Source organism: Netta rufina (genome assembly GCF_964035555.1).
Source record: "Netta rufina genome assembly, chromosome: 4".
NCBI classification, from domain to species: domain Eukaryota; kingdom Metazoa; phylum Chordata; class Aves; order Anseriformes; family Anatidae; genus Netta; species Netta rufina.
In genome coordinates this window covers 65,833,258-65,847,923 of record NC_140127.1, presented here as the reverse complement: position 1 = coordinate 65,847,923, position 14,666 = coordinate 65,833,258, and the positions used below count along the sequence as shown (strand labels likewise).

General features: G+C 36.3%; 1 protein-coding gene across 1 annotated transcript in view; it reads right to left on the bottom strand.

Annotated features, from left to right (window-relative positions):
- SORCS2 (sortilin related VPS10 domain containing receptor 2) overlaps nt 1-14,666 on the bottom strand; it is a gene marked incomplete at both ends in the record, with an annotated part of 543,493 nt that overhangs the window by 66,617 nt on the left and 462,210 nt on the right. The window contains 3 exons of the mRNA XM_084286795.1: nt 224-326; nt 1,227-1,373; nt 7,015-7,194. Coding sequence (XP_084142921.1) covers nt 224-326; nt 1,227-1,373; nt 7,015-7,194 — 430 coding nt within the window. The remainder of the gene's footprint in view (nt 1-223; nt 327-1,226; nt 1,374-7,014; nt 7,195-14,666) is intronic.

Sequence of the window (14,666 nt, the reverse complement as noted above, 5' to 3'; positions counted from 1 at the left end):
TATAATGTATAGAGGCAACTGTCAGAGATCTGTCCTAGAACTCTTGAACTTAAATTAACTTGTATTAAATTGCTTGATCAAGGGATGTCACAAAGGAATATTCTGCAGGGAAAGCCTGATTTTGTTAACATTTGTAGCATTGTAAATGCTACAATCCAAAAGATTGGATCTATGCAAAAAACTCCTGCCATATTCCAGCTGTTACAAAATTTCATACATTTACCTGCCCCCATGATGAGTCCTGGTGCAGTATCCTTTGTATGGACTGTTCCTGACACATAGGGATTATCTGCCCAGCGGAGATGGAGGTGAAGGTAGCAATCAGGCTTGTAGAGGAAGAAGAAGTTGACAGGTGTTAAAAAAAAAGTTAGCAATTATGTTCATATGATAATGAAAGCTCAGTCAGAGAGCAGCTTCAGCTGTGTGTCTTTATAGAGAAAGAGAATGTCTGTTTCCCATGGAGCCAAAGTCCAAACTAAAATATTAACCTAAACTAACTATCAAAAACCTCTGATGCCGTCCATAGTCCTCTGCTGTCCTCTGATAATTTCCAGAGTGATAATTTCCACTGCCTCAATAAACAAGATTTGCAAACTCAAAGAAGTCAGCATGAAATTACTGTATAAAAAAAATCCTTGTGGCAGAACTGCTTAAAAACTAACTAGCAGCAATGGCAACAATCGTTAACAACAGTCTAACAAAGAACAAATTATTATGGGTAGCTGGGACACATAAGCAAAAGGAAATAACATCCTCTTGCAAAAAGAAAGGATTTCTTTGATTCAATTAATTGTGATGTTTATTTCCAAGCAAGAGTTCCCTTTGACAAGATTATCTTGGCTTAAGATGAAACAAAAACATGAAAGATTAAAACAGAAAAAGGTATTGGTAAGATAAGTTTGATTGCCAATGTGCCCCTTATGCCCAAACACAACTTACTGTTGTCATGATTATCCAAAACTGAGTTGTGTGGTTGGCACACAAGAAAAATATCATCTTTGTGTCAAACTAAGCTCTAAAATATTCTGCAGTGCTACAGACAGTCATGACTCATTCTACAAAATGACTGGACTAACAGCGTACCAAACCAGTGCTCATGTCATGTAAGTAGATTTGTCTATTAGTTTAGCTAGTAAACACTGCACAAAGCTCTTGGGCTGCCTGCACTACATCCCGCCCATACAAATAATCCTTGTGGACTTCAGAGAGAGGATAAGACCACTTACAGGTTTGCAGTTTGTCGGTTTGCCATTCATATCAACGTCTGGAGGGTTTAGAAAATCCCAGTCACGGCCTTTGTTGTAGGTTATTAGAGTTGTAACTTTCCCATCAATCTTCTGGTTAGCCAGAAAGACTCCTTTTACACCTCTGACCTGAAACATAAATGAGAAAGCGTTAATGACCAGCACATACACATTTTTTCAGCAAGGATTACTGCTGATCAGCTGTTCTTTTGTGGCTCTGAACTACCTCTGGTAGTTTCTCCACTAGGAAAGTGAATGATACCTTAGTGCATTATTCTATGTTAATGGCAAAATTCCCTAATACATTTCTGCATTTTTATTTTTAATGTGGACATATCTAAAACATTATTCTGCAAATTACAGAACCAATTTATAGCTGCAACATGACTTTTACACTGTAGTCATGTGACCCACATCACAGAAATACTACACAGAATGGTTAAAATAACAAAATATAACGTCCTTTAAAAAATAACATCGAATTAGGAAGCACACTTATCTATTGCAGTAAATAAATGCAGACAGATCTTCTGGGGCAGAAATAGCAAGGACTGAAATATCTTCTCAAGCATCTGAAATGATTCCAGACCCAGTCTAACTCCACAAACTCCCTCCATGGGTTTAACCTCTGAAAAAATATAGGTTACAGGCTCTCTTTTCCTGGGCACATTTAGTTGTTTTCTTTCAAAATTATCTGCATTAGAAAGCTATTACAACTTAGAGTGTCAAAGGTAATGCATATCATATTTTAGTAGTGCCCTTGGGAGTATTTGTACCTTAATGTTTTTAGTTCTAGCCCTAGCATCAGCCCTGATCTTAAGAGACTTTCCTTGTATTTAATAAAAAAAAAAAAAAGTCAACAGAAAAATTAACTGCAAGAAACAAACAAAAAGCCATATGAATCTTTAATCTCATAACTCCCAATGTGCTGACAAGATATACTGAAATATCTATCCTTTGTAAGCACCCTGGGCCTACTAATGAATTACATCAGTCTTAATGCCAGTTCAGCTCCTGAGGAAGATAATACAACCACGCGAAGAGTTCACCCTTCCCAGTGGCAGCTTCTGTATCCTTTCCCTTCCATGATTGCTAATACTACCATGGAGGTAAAACCCAAACCAATATATAATGTCCTTAATAAGTAGCACATCTTTTACTATAGAATGTTCAATCTATGCTAAAAAAAAAATATTTTTATTTGTACCATACCTGCTGCAACTCTGAGTTATAAATCAGGCTTTTGCCTTTGCTTACAAGTGAAAAAAAAAACAACCACAAAGTTACCCAAGTGATATAACACAGGCAGTGAAATTATAGCAAAATGGATGTATTTACACCTGTTAAGGTTTGGCAATAGGGATTTGTATAGCTATGTAATTACAGAATGAAGTAGACTCAAGCTATTTGGTACTCTACATGATCAGTACAAGGTGTTTAAAAGGAGACCCACCAGTTAAGATACATAAACATCCCAGGACCTGTTTGGTTCAACACCCTGACACCTCCACAATAAGCATCAACTAAAAAACTATGACTGGCCAAGGCCTGGGATTTCTTCACCAAGAAGACACTTATGTGACAATAACTTTGCCATGCACATGTCTGATACCTTCCCTGGGAAAAATGCAGGTAGGAACATTCTGCCTAAGAATGCTCTGATTTCTATAGATTTTATTTTGAGTCATATAGATAAAGTGCAAGAGCATCAGTCATGGTGAGCATTACATATTTTTCCCCTTTGATAAAAGGTTGAAAATATTTTAAAAATCAAAGAAAACTTGACATTGATGTTAATGTGGTAATGTCTCTATGTTAGTTACAAGACAGCAAATTCTGAAATTTACTTAATATTTTAATATTCCACCCAGTGGTGTGAGGTAAGATCTTGCATTAAGTTTCAAGGTTTCCTTCAGAGTGCCCCTGTTTACCTTACACTTATTTACAAGGTTTTTTGAATTTTGTAAAAATTCTAGAAAATGTGTATCAACTTACATCAACATAAAAATGTTTATCACCATTTACGGCACAGTATAGCAACACTGAAGAAGTCATTTCAACTAAAGGCACAACAAAGCCAGGTCTCAGCATGAGCAGGAATATTTGTTTCTTGCTGACATGATTCAGTCTTGGACTATTTGCTTTTTATCAGAAACACTTACTGGCTTTTAGTTTTTGTTGTTCGTTTTTTTTTTCTTTTTTTCTTTTTTTTTTTTTTTCCCCAACTACAATTTATTAACTCCCTTTGACATTCGTTTTAGAAAAAATACGCATTTAGGTTGAAGAGAAAGCATCTAAACAAGCAGGCTACAGACTTGATACCTATTGTTCATTAATATGATCTATTTTGTTTTCTTGACTGAATTCTACAGAGAGTAAGAAAGTTCTGCCAGTTACAGTAATAGCCTAGAACCTGAAAATATATTAAGTCTAGAGAATCAAATTTTCTATAGATGTTTTGCTACTCTGTCATTTTACATCTCTCTGATGAACTCTTTCTTACTTAAACCCCATGCACATGCGATCGGCTGACTTTTCCAGGATGCTAGAAGCTATGCATCACCTCCCAGTCAAACATAACAGTAAGGTACTTGGCAGTGATAAAGGGAAAGAGAAGGAGAAAATAAGGAACGTGCATTCTTTACTTTCAAAGATATTTCAACTTGCTAGGGATTTATTATGTATTCCACCTTCCGAAGACAGCATAGAGATGAGTATGAATGAAATGCCTAGCAGTTCAAACATGTACTGGGAAAGGTAGACTTGGCTTTCAATTTCTGTGCATGTAGTTTTTTGCAGTGAAGACTATTAAATATTTAAACAATAATTAGATCAGGGACTGCAACTGAAGTTTCCCTCTTCATATGTGGATGGCAAAACCAGCAATGTATCATGAATATTTTTGTTTCTTCTCTCATTCTTGTTTAATGAATATTCAATCATTCTATATAATCATTCAGAGAGAGTCAGACTGAAAATGCTTTCCATTCCCACTCCCATCTCTAACGTAACCAGGTGGCTAGGGTAACCTCTCCTCTGCAGAATGTGGGAGATAGAGGTTTGAATCCTATCAGGCAAAAAAAGGCCATGAAAAAAAATTTATTCCAGTGTCCCAGTTAACTGTTCTCACTGTTGCTCTAAAAGATAAAAGCTGACCAGCACTTCAGCAGCCCTATTTTGAAAGAAAGGCATAACCCTGCCTTAAAAAGTAAGAGATTCCAGGCATCTATCTTCAGAGAAAATTCAGAAGTATGATATTTGGAGAGGTGCATTAGGCTAAAAAAAGCACATTGAAAACAAAACAAAACAACCTACTATAAAAATTACAGTGCATAAAAATGGCAGCTTTAAAACACCCTTCTCCCTGTATAGCATTTTCTATTGTATTTGTCTTGTGACCTTTGTAAATTCACACCTGACTCTCTGTAAATATTTAAAGTGCTGTATGTCAAATTTACCTTCTGGTTTCAATTGTGACGGCAAGGCACCAAAATTCTTCTGCACTTTCTAATTCAGTTCCCCAGTCTAACACTGTGAGATTAGTATATTTCTATGAAAAAGGGAAGAGTCACATATGGCAAATAAGGTCCTATGCAAAAGAGGACATTGAGGCACTGGGGAGTGCTCAGCTACTTTGATGAGCAGCCTACTAGGTAACTACTGAGCTACCTAAGATGCAAAACTAGTAGCTGTCTAGAGTAGTTACCCAAGGCAGGAAATTCAGAAATGTCAATCTTTGGGTTAGTTCTCAAAGCACCTATTTTTCAAAAACAGTTCAAGGGTTAGTGGCTCCCCAACAATTTTAGAAAAGTCCTTTGTACCTCATAGAACTATTTTGTAAGCAGTTTTGCTGCTATGGCTGTGTATTCAGTGACACATTATTTTCTGCACTGTTTGATTTTCTTTTAGTAACAGTTGAATAATATTCTATATTAGTTGGGAACCAAGAGGTGGCATTCAGATGGCCCCAGAGTGTTTATTATCAGCAGTTACTGAAATACAAAAAATACATCTGTATAACATAAGCTTATGATTAAAATTGAAATACTTAAGATTTGTTGTTTAGGAAAGAAAGTAAATAGGAAGAATGTATGCTGCCAGTTGTATAGCTCTTTTTCATATAGGAGGCATAACAGGATCCAGCCTAGAACTAGTATTTTCAAATGTGCTTGTGTCAAATTCCTTACTGGTTCATAGTGTGGCAGCACTTGATACAAATTTCAAGGGCATGCTGCTTTTGTATACTCACTTAATACTTTTCTTTTCTTTTTTTTTTTTTTTTTTTGTTCTATGATGCCAATATTTGACAACTATTTCACATTCATATTTGCAATGTGAGCAGAAATGAAATATGGTACAAAAGATAAAGTGTATAAGAGAAAATTAATGCAGACAAGTAAAAGAGTTTATGGCAGATGAAGATGAAGTGAGGTCAGCAAAAGATAATGAAGACAGTGCAAATTTTAAGGAGAATTAATCACTTGAATTTTGGAAATTATCAACCATCAAGGATCTGTGTTGCATTGGAGATTCCTGTCCCCAAGTTGGGATACATGCATTAAAATGTCCAAAGGCAGAAAAAAACAAAACAAACAAACAAACAAAAAACAAACAAACAAACAAAAAAACAACAACCAAACAAAAACAAAACAAGCAAACAAAAATCAGACTAAACAATATCTTGATCCCAAGAACTGTAACATGTCTTATGTTTATTACTTATACAGTGTAAATTATCCATACATTACTTGTAGATATGATCAGATGATCACTTTTAGTAGAGAAGATGAACACTATTTATTTATTGTGCAGGCTATCTGAAAGCTGTAGGCTTTCTTACTGTAGATAAATAAATTAGTCCTCCTACAACACAGCTCTAAAGACACGGAATTGTCTTTCAATTATTTTTTATCATTTGCACAGCTTCTTTTTAATGCAACCCTACAAATTAATTGAGTGTACACAATAATCTGGGATATCTCCCTTTTGTGCATTATCAAATATACCTTCAGTAATACTTTATTAATTCAGTTTCACTAAGGATTTCAAATAACTCTTGTAGACAAAAGGAGAGTGAGGGATAGCATCTCCGTACAAGTGATCTGAAATTACACGCTCCAGGTTATGCAAGAAGAAGAGAGAGTACCTGACTCCCTTTCAGCTTTGCAACCTGCAGGAGTGACCAGGAGCAAAGAGCTGCAAAATAATGCTCTCGATAAATCACCTTGTGGGAATGTGGCTACACACAATGTGTAGATTCACTCATTAAGACCCATTTCTGAATATGGACAGCACAGAAAATAATCTGTGCCTACACTGGTAATTGGTAAATGTTTTACTACAGCCATTTGATAAGTAAAAGCTAAACAAAGATGAAGGAGATAAAGGCAACAACAACAACACTATCATTTTCCCACACCAAGAAGGACCTAATTAGAGCCATACATAGGCAGCTACATAATTCTTACTTCAACAATAAATTACACTGCCAGCTTTCCTATCTTACAGGAACCCTCAACCAATTCTGGTCTTGCACATCCTTGCAACCCAATCTAGTTCTAGGGTTCACAGCACACTAGCAGGGAAGGAGGAAAAACAAACAAACAGAACAAAAATAAAAATGGTGCACTATCAATGAGTAAGAAATAATAGTCTTAACATTAAAGATAACTGTGAGAATCTACTAACAAGATTAATAATATCCCTAAATCAAAATAAAAGAATTAAATCTCCACCCAGACTACAGACATTGGAAGACAGAAAAGCCTACCTCCAGAATATCTATCAGGACATTCTCTTCTGGTTGCTTTGTGCTCCGGACATTCTCCAGCAGGATGGAGTAGTAAACACCCTGTGGGTCAGACTGGTACAGGTTGTATGTGTCTGTCTGGTACCATTCCTGAACAGCCACGAATACCTGGTTTTCATCTGTGCTGATTATCTGTAAATCCTGTAGAAAAAAAAAAAAAAATAGAGAGAGAGAAATTACTCATTTTTTCATAATTGATACAACACAAATAATAATCCTACAAGAAATACTGAATACCAGAAAGAGTAGAGGGAGTGTGGGGGGTGGTAAAATGCACCTGAATGATAGGTGACAGTAATCTCTCAGTCTAGCACTAATCAGCACACTGCATCCCACCACTGCAGTGTGGTTGGGCAGTGCCTTCTGGACAGAGGCTAACAAAGAGAGTACAAACCAGCTTAGTGAAGACCAAAAATCACAATTGTGTGAAAGCTGCAATCTTCTTTGGCTTTTACATAATTGAATAAAAATCATACTTACTGGGTTTCAACATTTAAAAAAAAAAAAAAAAAAAAAAGCTTCCAAATCTAGCAATGTCATTTAGGTCCATGGGTGAGAAAGAAAAGTGAATGATTTTTGCAAGCTCTGGATGACAGTTGATAGAAAACCTGTATGATTCATAACACCATATGCAAATCTAACCTAAAAAAATAATCATCAGATACTCAAAGAATTAAGAACTATTTCATCCAGGACAATGCATAATATAGCACAAAGACAATATGATACAGTTTCCAGCAGTCACACAGAGGGAGGACTATGTATTATACACACAGTTGATGTATATTATAGTCTGTAATGTTAACCTATTGACCAATGTAGAAAGATTCAGTCAAATATTCAACAGTAATAACATGAAAGTCAACGTTCTACATATACATTCATTTCTCAAGAATTTCAAGCATGGATATTGCAACAGCTTTCTTTCAGTTTCTCCAGCTCCTCCACTCCAAACTTCTTAGACATAAAAAAAGAACTATACAGATGGGAAAAATAATTTAACACTAACATTAAACAGAAGAAATAAATCAGGAAGTGGCATCAATGAACTAAGCTTAACAAACACAAAAAGGATGTAAGTTAATTGGAAATTGCAGCCAAAAGGCAGACGTTGGGGCTACATGTGAAAGGACTTCTAGTCATAGAGATAGAAAGCTTGTAAACTCTTCATAACCTTCTTGGTATTTTATATACAGTTCTGGCCACCTTATTACTGAAAAAAAATCATTAAAGTGATGGAGTGAATAGGAAACAAAGCTACCAAAACTGTTAAGAGAACATGAGTGGAAAAAAAAATCAACTTTAAAAAAAAAAAATAGGAATATTTCACAGAACTCTTTCTTACAGAGAAATAAAATTAAGTCTGTAAGAATCAAGTTTACACTACAGAAAATGTGAGCATGTGCAACGCTGAATACTTGGCAGAGCATGGCAGTCACACATCAGGCAAGATGCACGATGTGATTGAGAAACTTAGATTGAAAAAAGGCATTATCGAAACAAAAGAGTACATTGGAAAGATTTTAACATGAACAAAAGATGGTTACTTACTAACTAACCATGTAGTTAGTTAATTTTTTTTTTTATATTTTTTTTAAATATCTGACATCTCAACACAAAGGAACCTAACTGCAGTTTTCTATCAATGACAGCTCCCAGAGCTGTTTTCAAAGTCTTTCATGTTGAACTTAGTACTAAGGTAGATTTTTGTTTAACATTCCATTAGTGGATCTCTTTTTATCTTATACTCAAAAATTACTCAGAAGCAGGGAGTTTGGCAGAACTTTTGATTCTTTCCATCTGAAAGTTACTAAATACTAACTGTTCCGATGCAAGAATGCCAGCAAAACACTTCAACTGATCCCAGTGGGTTCTTTAAAAAGCTTCTTATATGTACACAGTGCTGCATCTCCTGTCTTAAACCACATCTAATATTGAAGTCACCTTTTCTTTTACAGTGTGAGAAAAGTTGCCCTGATTACCCAGAAAGTAGACAGAAGTGAAGCAGAGTCAAACAAAAGAGCGAGAAATACAGTACTTTTCTTCTTTTTTCTACATGTAAACCTCTAAAAAAAACCTTACTCTTCTGTGATGCCAGGGCTTGCAGCAAAATTATCACTTACATTATTGTGTAATTAAAGTAACACATCTATACATCCCCATAAGCAAATGCAGAAAAGGCCCCTTCCTTGCCCCAGCTACACATGGAGGTACACATGGGGTGGCAGTAGTTGCACGGGTGGCACTTGCTGGCAGAGGGGATAGCAGACTGGACAGGCTCATTTGCAGTTCTCATCCCTCAGGCTGTTGTAGGAGCTGCAGAGCCAGTGGAAGCAATACACGAAAAGCCAAAATGTGTGGTACTGAATGGAAAGATTAATTTTGGAAAGACTGGAAAGATTGGGTGAAAGCATGGTTAGACTGGACTATTTTACTGCAACAAATGGAATTTACTTCTCTCTTGGCTGTGACTGTTATCAAGAAAGAGGCCCATACACTTAGCCTGTTTGATGGTATTTTTTTCTTAGGCAAGAACTTATAAGATCCTGGTTTTAGCAAGTGAAATCACCTTTCCACTTCCTTGAAATTTGCTCCTTTCACTTAGCATTTACACTTTTTGATTTCTAGTTGTACTGGAAGGTAGAAATTTCTACTGGAAATTTCCAGTTTTGCTGCTATTTCTTTTCACAGTGATTTCTTTTTCCCCACAAAGCAAAACAGTCCTTCAGTTTTACTACCTTGCACTAATCCTGCACAGCACTTTCTGCTCACAGTTATGACGTAATGCCCCCTGGGAAAATTAATTGACTAAGTAAGGAGATCTGCAAATTCTAGATGTATGTCTGATTCTTAAATATCCTTTAAAATGACATGGGATGTTTAAAATGTAGCCAGAAAAAAATCTATATATTATGTCTCTCTTTTACTATTTCTATTGCTGTAAAACTGAATGTAAAAAAGAAAAAAATGATTAAGAAATACAACAGGACTTTGGAGTGCCAAGTCCAACCACCCACTGCTCACAGAGGACAAGCACATGACAGTGGGATGTCAGCAAATATTGCTAGACATAAGTTACTGCCACTAAAGAGTTAACTAGTAAAGACATCTGAAAAAGAGGTAATATCTTGATTCAGGGAATGCAAGTTTTATTGCTCTACCTAATTCATGGCCACAGATACTGCCTTAGGCTATAATCTCAGCAGATCCTATAAGGAAAGCATTCATTCTGTGATGATTTCATGCTTGGACTGTTGCAATTGCCTTCTTTCTGGACATTGTGTTTCTCTCTCCAGATTCTGCAGGCTATTCAAAGTCCTGCTGATCATGTAATTTTCCTGTAATTGTGCTATTCACACGTGATTTATTCAAATTCATTTATAAAATGTATAAAGACCTTTAGTAATGTTACAGCACTTCAGGATTTCGAACGTTTCTTTTTGTTTATCTCCAAATGTGTGTTTTTTTATGTATATATAAAATATATATATATACACACACGTTAAATATTTGAGGTCTTGGGCTTTCCTTTCATTTCCATACTCAAATGAGAGAGTCTGTGCTCTTTCAGGTGTTCCCAGGCAGAATCTTTCTCCAGGTTTGTCATAGCACCATGTTGCTATAGCATTTCTATGGCATGTCCATTATTCCATGGACATCCTTTCTCCCTTACTACCTACCACTTTGCTTTTGCTCAGTCCAGTTTGTCATCTCTTCTGATCTTCCATGTCTTGCTGACCCAAACACCCATGCTTTCAGCATTCTCACTTCTCTCCTTCTCTTTTTATACTTTTGCATAGCTCAGCAATAGTAATCTGTATGAGAAATAAACTGTCCTTCACAAATACAAAATTCCTAAGGCCAGCCAGCCAGCCAACTTTCTTCCTGCTTTATCTCATCTTTTTAGGTTGTAAGCTCCTGTGCTGCTCTGAGAATACTCACAATACTGCTAGTTGTACTATTCCAAACACCATGAGACTTCTTGGTTCTGTTTGCTAAGGTGCTTCTTGTACAGTATGTTCTGCGAATTCCATTGACATAATGTTCCCTTCATCCTCCTCTCTTCACTGGATAATGTAATGCCACAGATGTATCTTCATCTCTAAAAATCTGTGGAACTACTCATAGGTCCAAAACAGTGGCCAGGGCCAGGGATAGGTTTACAGTGAAACCAAAGAAGCCTACAAACTGCTACAAAATCCACTGCTCAACTACTATACTATACAAAATCCACCCCGCTACTATTGGGTCCACATAGTTGTTTCTCTATGGATGTAGAATGTATGGATGTATGGAAAGTAGACATAAAACATCCTTCAAGTAATGTAAACAGCCACCCCAAGGAACACAGGTAAATTGACACTTGTATGAAAATGGGGAAAAATAAAAACACCTTACTGAGATTACTTGAAATGTTGCACATACAAATAGGAACATAGTTTTAAAAGACAATGTCTGTTTTTTGTTTTATCCAAAAGCAGTAGCAGCTAAGAGTCAGGGGTTTCTGGAGGTGAGGGTAGGAGGAATGCAAGAAGTTTAGAGGAGCAAGGGAAGAGAAATGCTTTGTTTTCACTGTATACATCCCCATACCATCTACATTTAGTAACTCAACTGCCTTTAAAACTACTAATACCTTCTAGAATTTTATATTCAATAAACACTCAATATAGTTTACTATGTTACTAACTGCTAAGAAAACCTGCACTTACTACTGTGCTAAGAAAACCTGTGACACAAATAAATAGAATTACACCCTGAAGACGGAAGGATATAAAAGATGACAAAGATCATAGAGCAAGCCAGTGCTCCTTTGTGTAAAATGTGCTGATGACATAGGAAATGTCATCAAATGGAAACACTGCAGGCAAGATTCAGAATAGGCTGTACAGTGCTACATAGACGGGGCTGTGGCACTTCAGTCACCAAGGAAGGTTCAAAAATAAACTCAAAATACTCATTTTTCAAATCTTATAATTCTTAATCCAATGTCAAAGTTCCACCCCTTGCCCTGCAAATGGTTAATGCTTAGGTTGGGGTACATGTGTAGTGGGTTTAACCTGAACAAGTGCAAAATTAAACAGAGAATCATAAGGAGTAAATTTATCACAAGTGCAACAGATATAAGCACTCAAAACTCTGTAGTCTTAGCCTTGACCTCCAGATGCACCACATTTATACCCCTGTAATCTCTTAAGTACAATCAAGGTAACTGGATGGCACATATCCCAAAGATAATCTCCCTAATCTTCCTTGCCTGGCTGACTAAAATGGTGCAAGGAGAGAAATCAATAACAACCTATGCTGTGAAGAAAAGAAGAGTTCCTTGAATCCATCTTAAAAGGATTTCTGTGACTTGGGAGCCATTCAGAGTGATGGCTGCTACAGCACAGGTTCACTTGCTGGTGCCATGACACCTCCCAGGAAAAGAGTAACTTTACTGCTTCAAATATCACCACTATCTGTATTTCTAACACTAGGTGTTAATCAAATAAAAATAAAATATGGAGTTGGTAAAAAGCAGGTATAGGAAATTCATACTACCATGAATACATGAAAGACATTCACTTATGTCTAAGGTAATGGGATTTTTTTTTTTATTTTATTTGTTCCGTGTACTCACTTTTATCTTGGTTACCTAAAAAATTTCATTTTAGTGCTTATTTCATAAGATAGAAAAGACATACAGAGATCAAGATAAATGAAATAAGCTTTTTCCACGTCATATCTTTTCAGAACTAAATATTTTACTTTCTGAATTGCAGTAGGATACAACAGGCAATATAGTTGCTCCATTATTGAGTTTTTGTAGCTGGCATGAACAAATGCAGAATCAATGAATGCCTTGTATCAGTTGATAAAAGGAGATCATTATCAGTGGAGTTTATTTACCAGAGCTAGCAAAGGGACTCAGAATAATTAAATTCTTCCAAACTGCAACAGTAAAACTAACATGACTTGCAGCAAATTTCTTGGTTTGGTCAAGATTTTTTAAGACATTTTTCACTTAAACTGAAGAATGAAATAGTTCCCAGTTTTACTGTTAATCACATTAGGGAATAACTTAACATCCCAAATAAGGACCAGAAACCAACACAATTCTCTTCAAATTCATGTTCTTCCAGGCAAGGGCAATCATTGCTGCAGGAACTTTTGTGCAATACAAGGGTGATGACAGATGGGGCTACACCCTGTTCCCCTTAGCAGAACTGCTCTACCAGTGGTAGCTGCTGAAACCCTGCTTTGGGCTGAAAGCAACCCAACAGGGATTGCTGCATATGCCTAGCAAATCTGGGTCCCCTGGAACACGTTTGCATGGATAGGCAGCCATCTAACAACACAAATGCAATCCTGCTACTCTTGGCTTGATTTTGATATTTGCTTCCTATGAATTACTCACTTCTGATCTAGCTTTAGCAGCAGAGAACAAGAAATCTTGGTAAAACAGAATATAGTTTAAAGCCACTGCAGTTTTAAATCGATAGCTCCAAATTTCCTGTCCTGTTACGGGGAGCATAGAGGCAGCCTTTTACGCTGACCTCACCAACCTGTGACTATTCTGTCTGGCAGCACGACTCCTGCCAAGCACAGGAGACAGATGTGTGATTTGACATATGTCAACATCAAACATGCTACAGAAAATCTCTCAACAGCAAAGAGCTTAAAGAAATATAATCTGAATTCTGTTCATTAGGTGGCTCCCAACAGCTCTGTTCTGTACATACATGTAGCTATGATGTGTTACAAAAAGTCAGTCTGAAGTGCACTGTGGAGCTAGAACCTAGAAGAAAAAACAAATAAAATGAAGCTCAGAACTTGCAAAGCTTGGCTGGAAACTGCTTTTATCAGCCTTTGACTCACAAGTAAGGAGGCCTTGAGATATGTCCTTTTAATCCTTTTCTGTATTTTTACTTTGAGGCTATATTTTGACAAAGACAAACACAAATGCAAATAAAAATTAATATATATATATATTATTTTATTTTATTTTTTTTACAGATTTACAACATCTACATATCAAAATGAAAACATGAGACATCAACAACATTTTTAATTACTCAGTTTGAAAGTGTTCATTCTATCTCCACATTTAAAATCACCGTGAAATGCATCTGTGCTGCAAAAAAGGAATATCTGAATAGCCCAGCGCTATTCCCTCAGGCTAGAGCCTGGGGCTCTCCTGATGTTGTCAGGCAGATTCTTGCAGTATCTTCTGACAGTTTTTCCTTCCCTATACACAACCACTGCTCCATCTGGATTTTTTGAAGCCTCATTCCATTCTTTCAATAAAAAGGAGATAGAGCCTATTTTAGCTCTTCTCCATCTCCAGGTTAGGCAGAATCCAATACTGAAAAACCCTGAAACTCAGTTCTTTGAAAAGCTATTGCTTTTAATCAAACTTTTAAAATTTTCTTTGTAAAAATATTTCATTTTCTTTACCTCCTACCACCATAAAAGTAGCAGCTTCACTGCCATGTTCTAGATGTACTGTTGATGTGTCAGTGTCTTTGCTGATATTCTGCTTCTTTGCAAAATTTCACTGGTAATTTACTAATATTTATCTTTTCCTTCCATTCAAATTACTGAAACATACATTTCTACTGCAGTCTGATGGT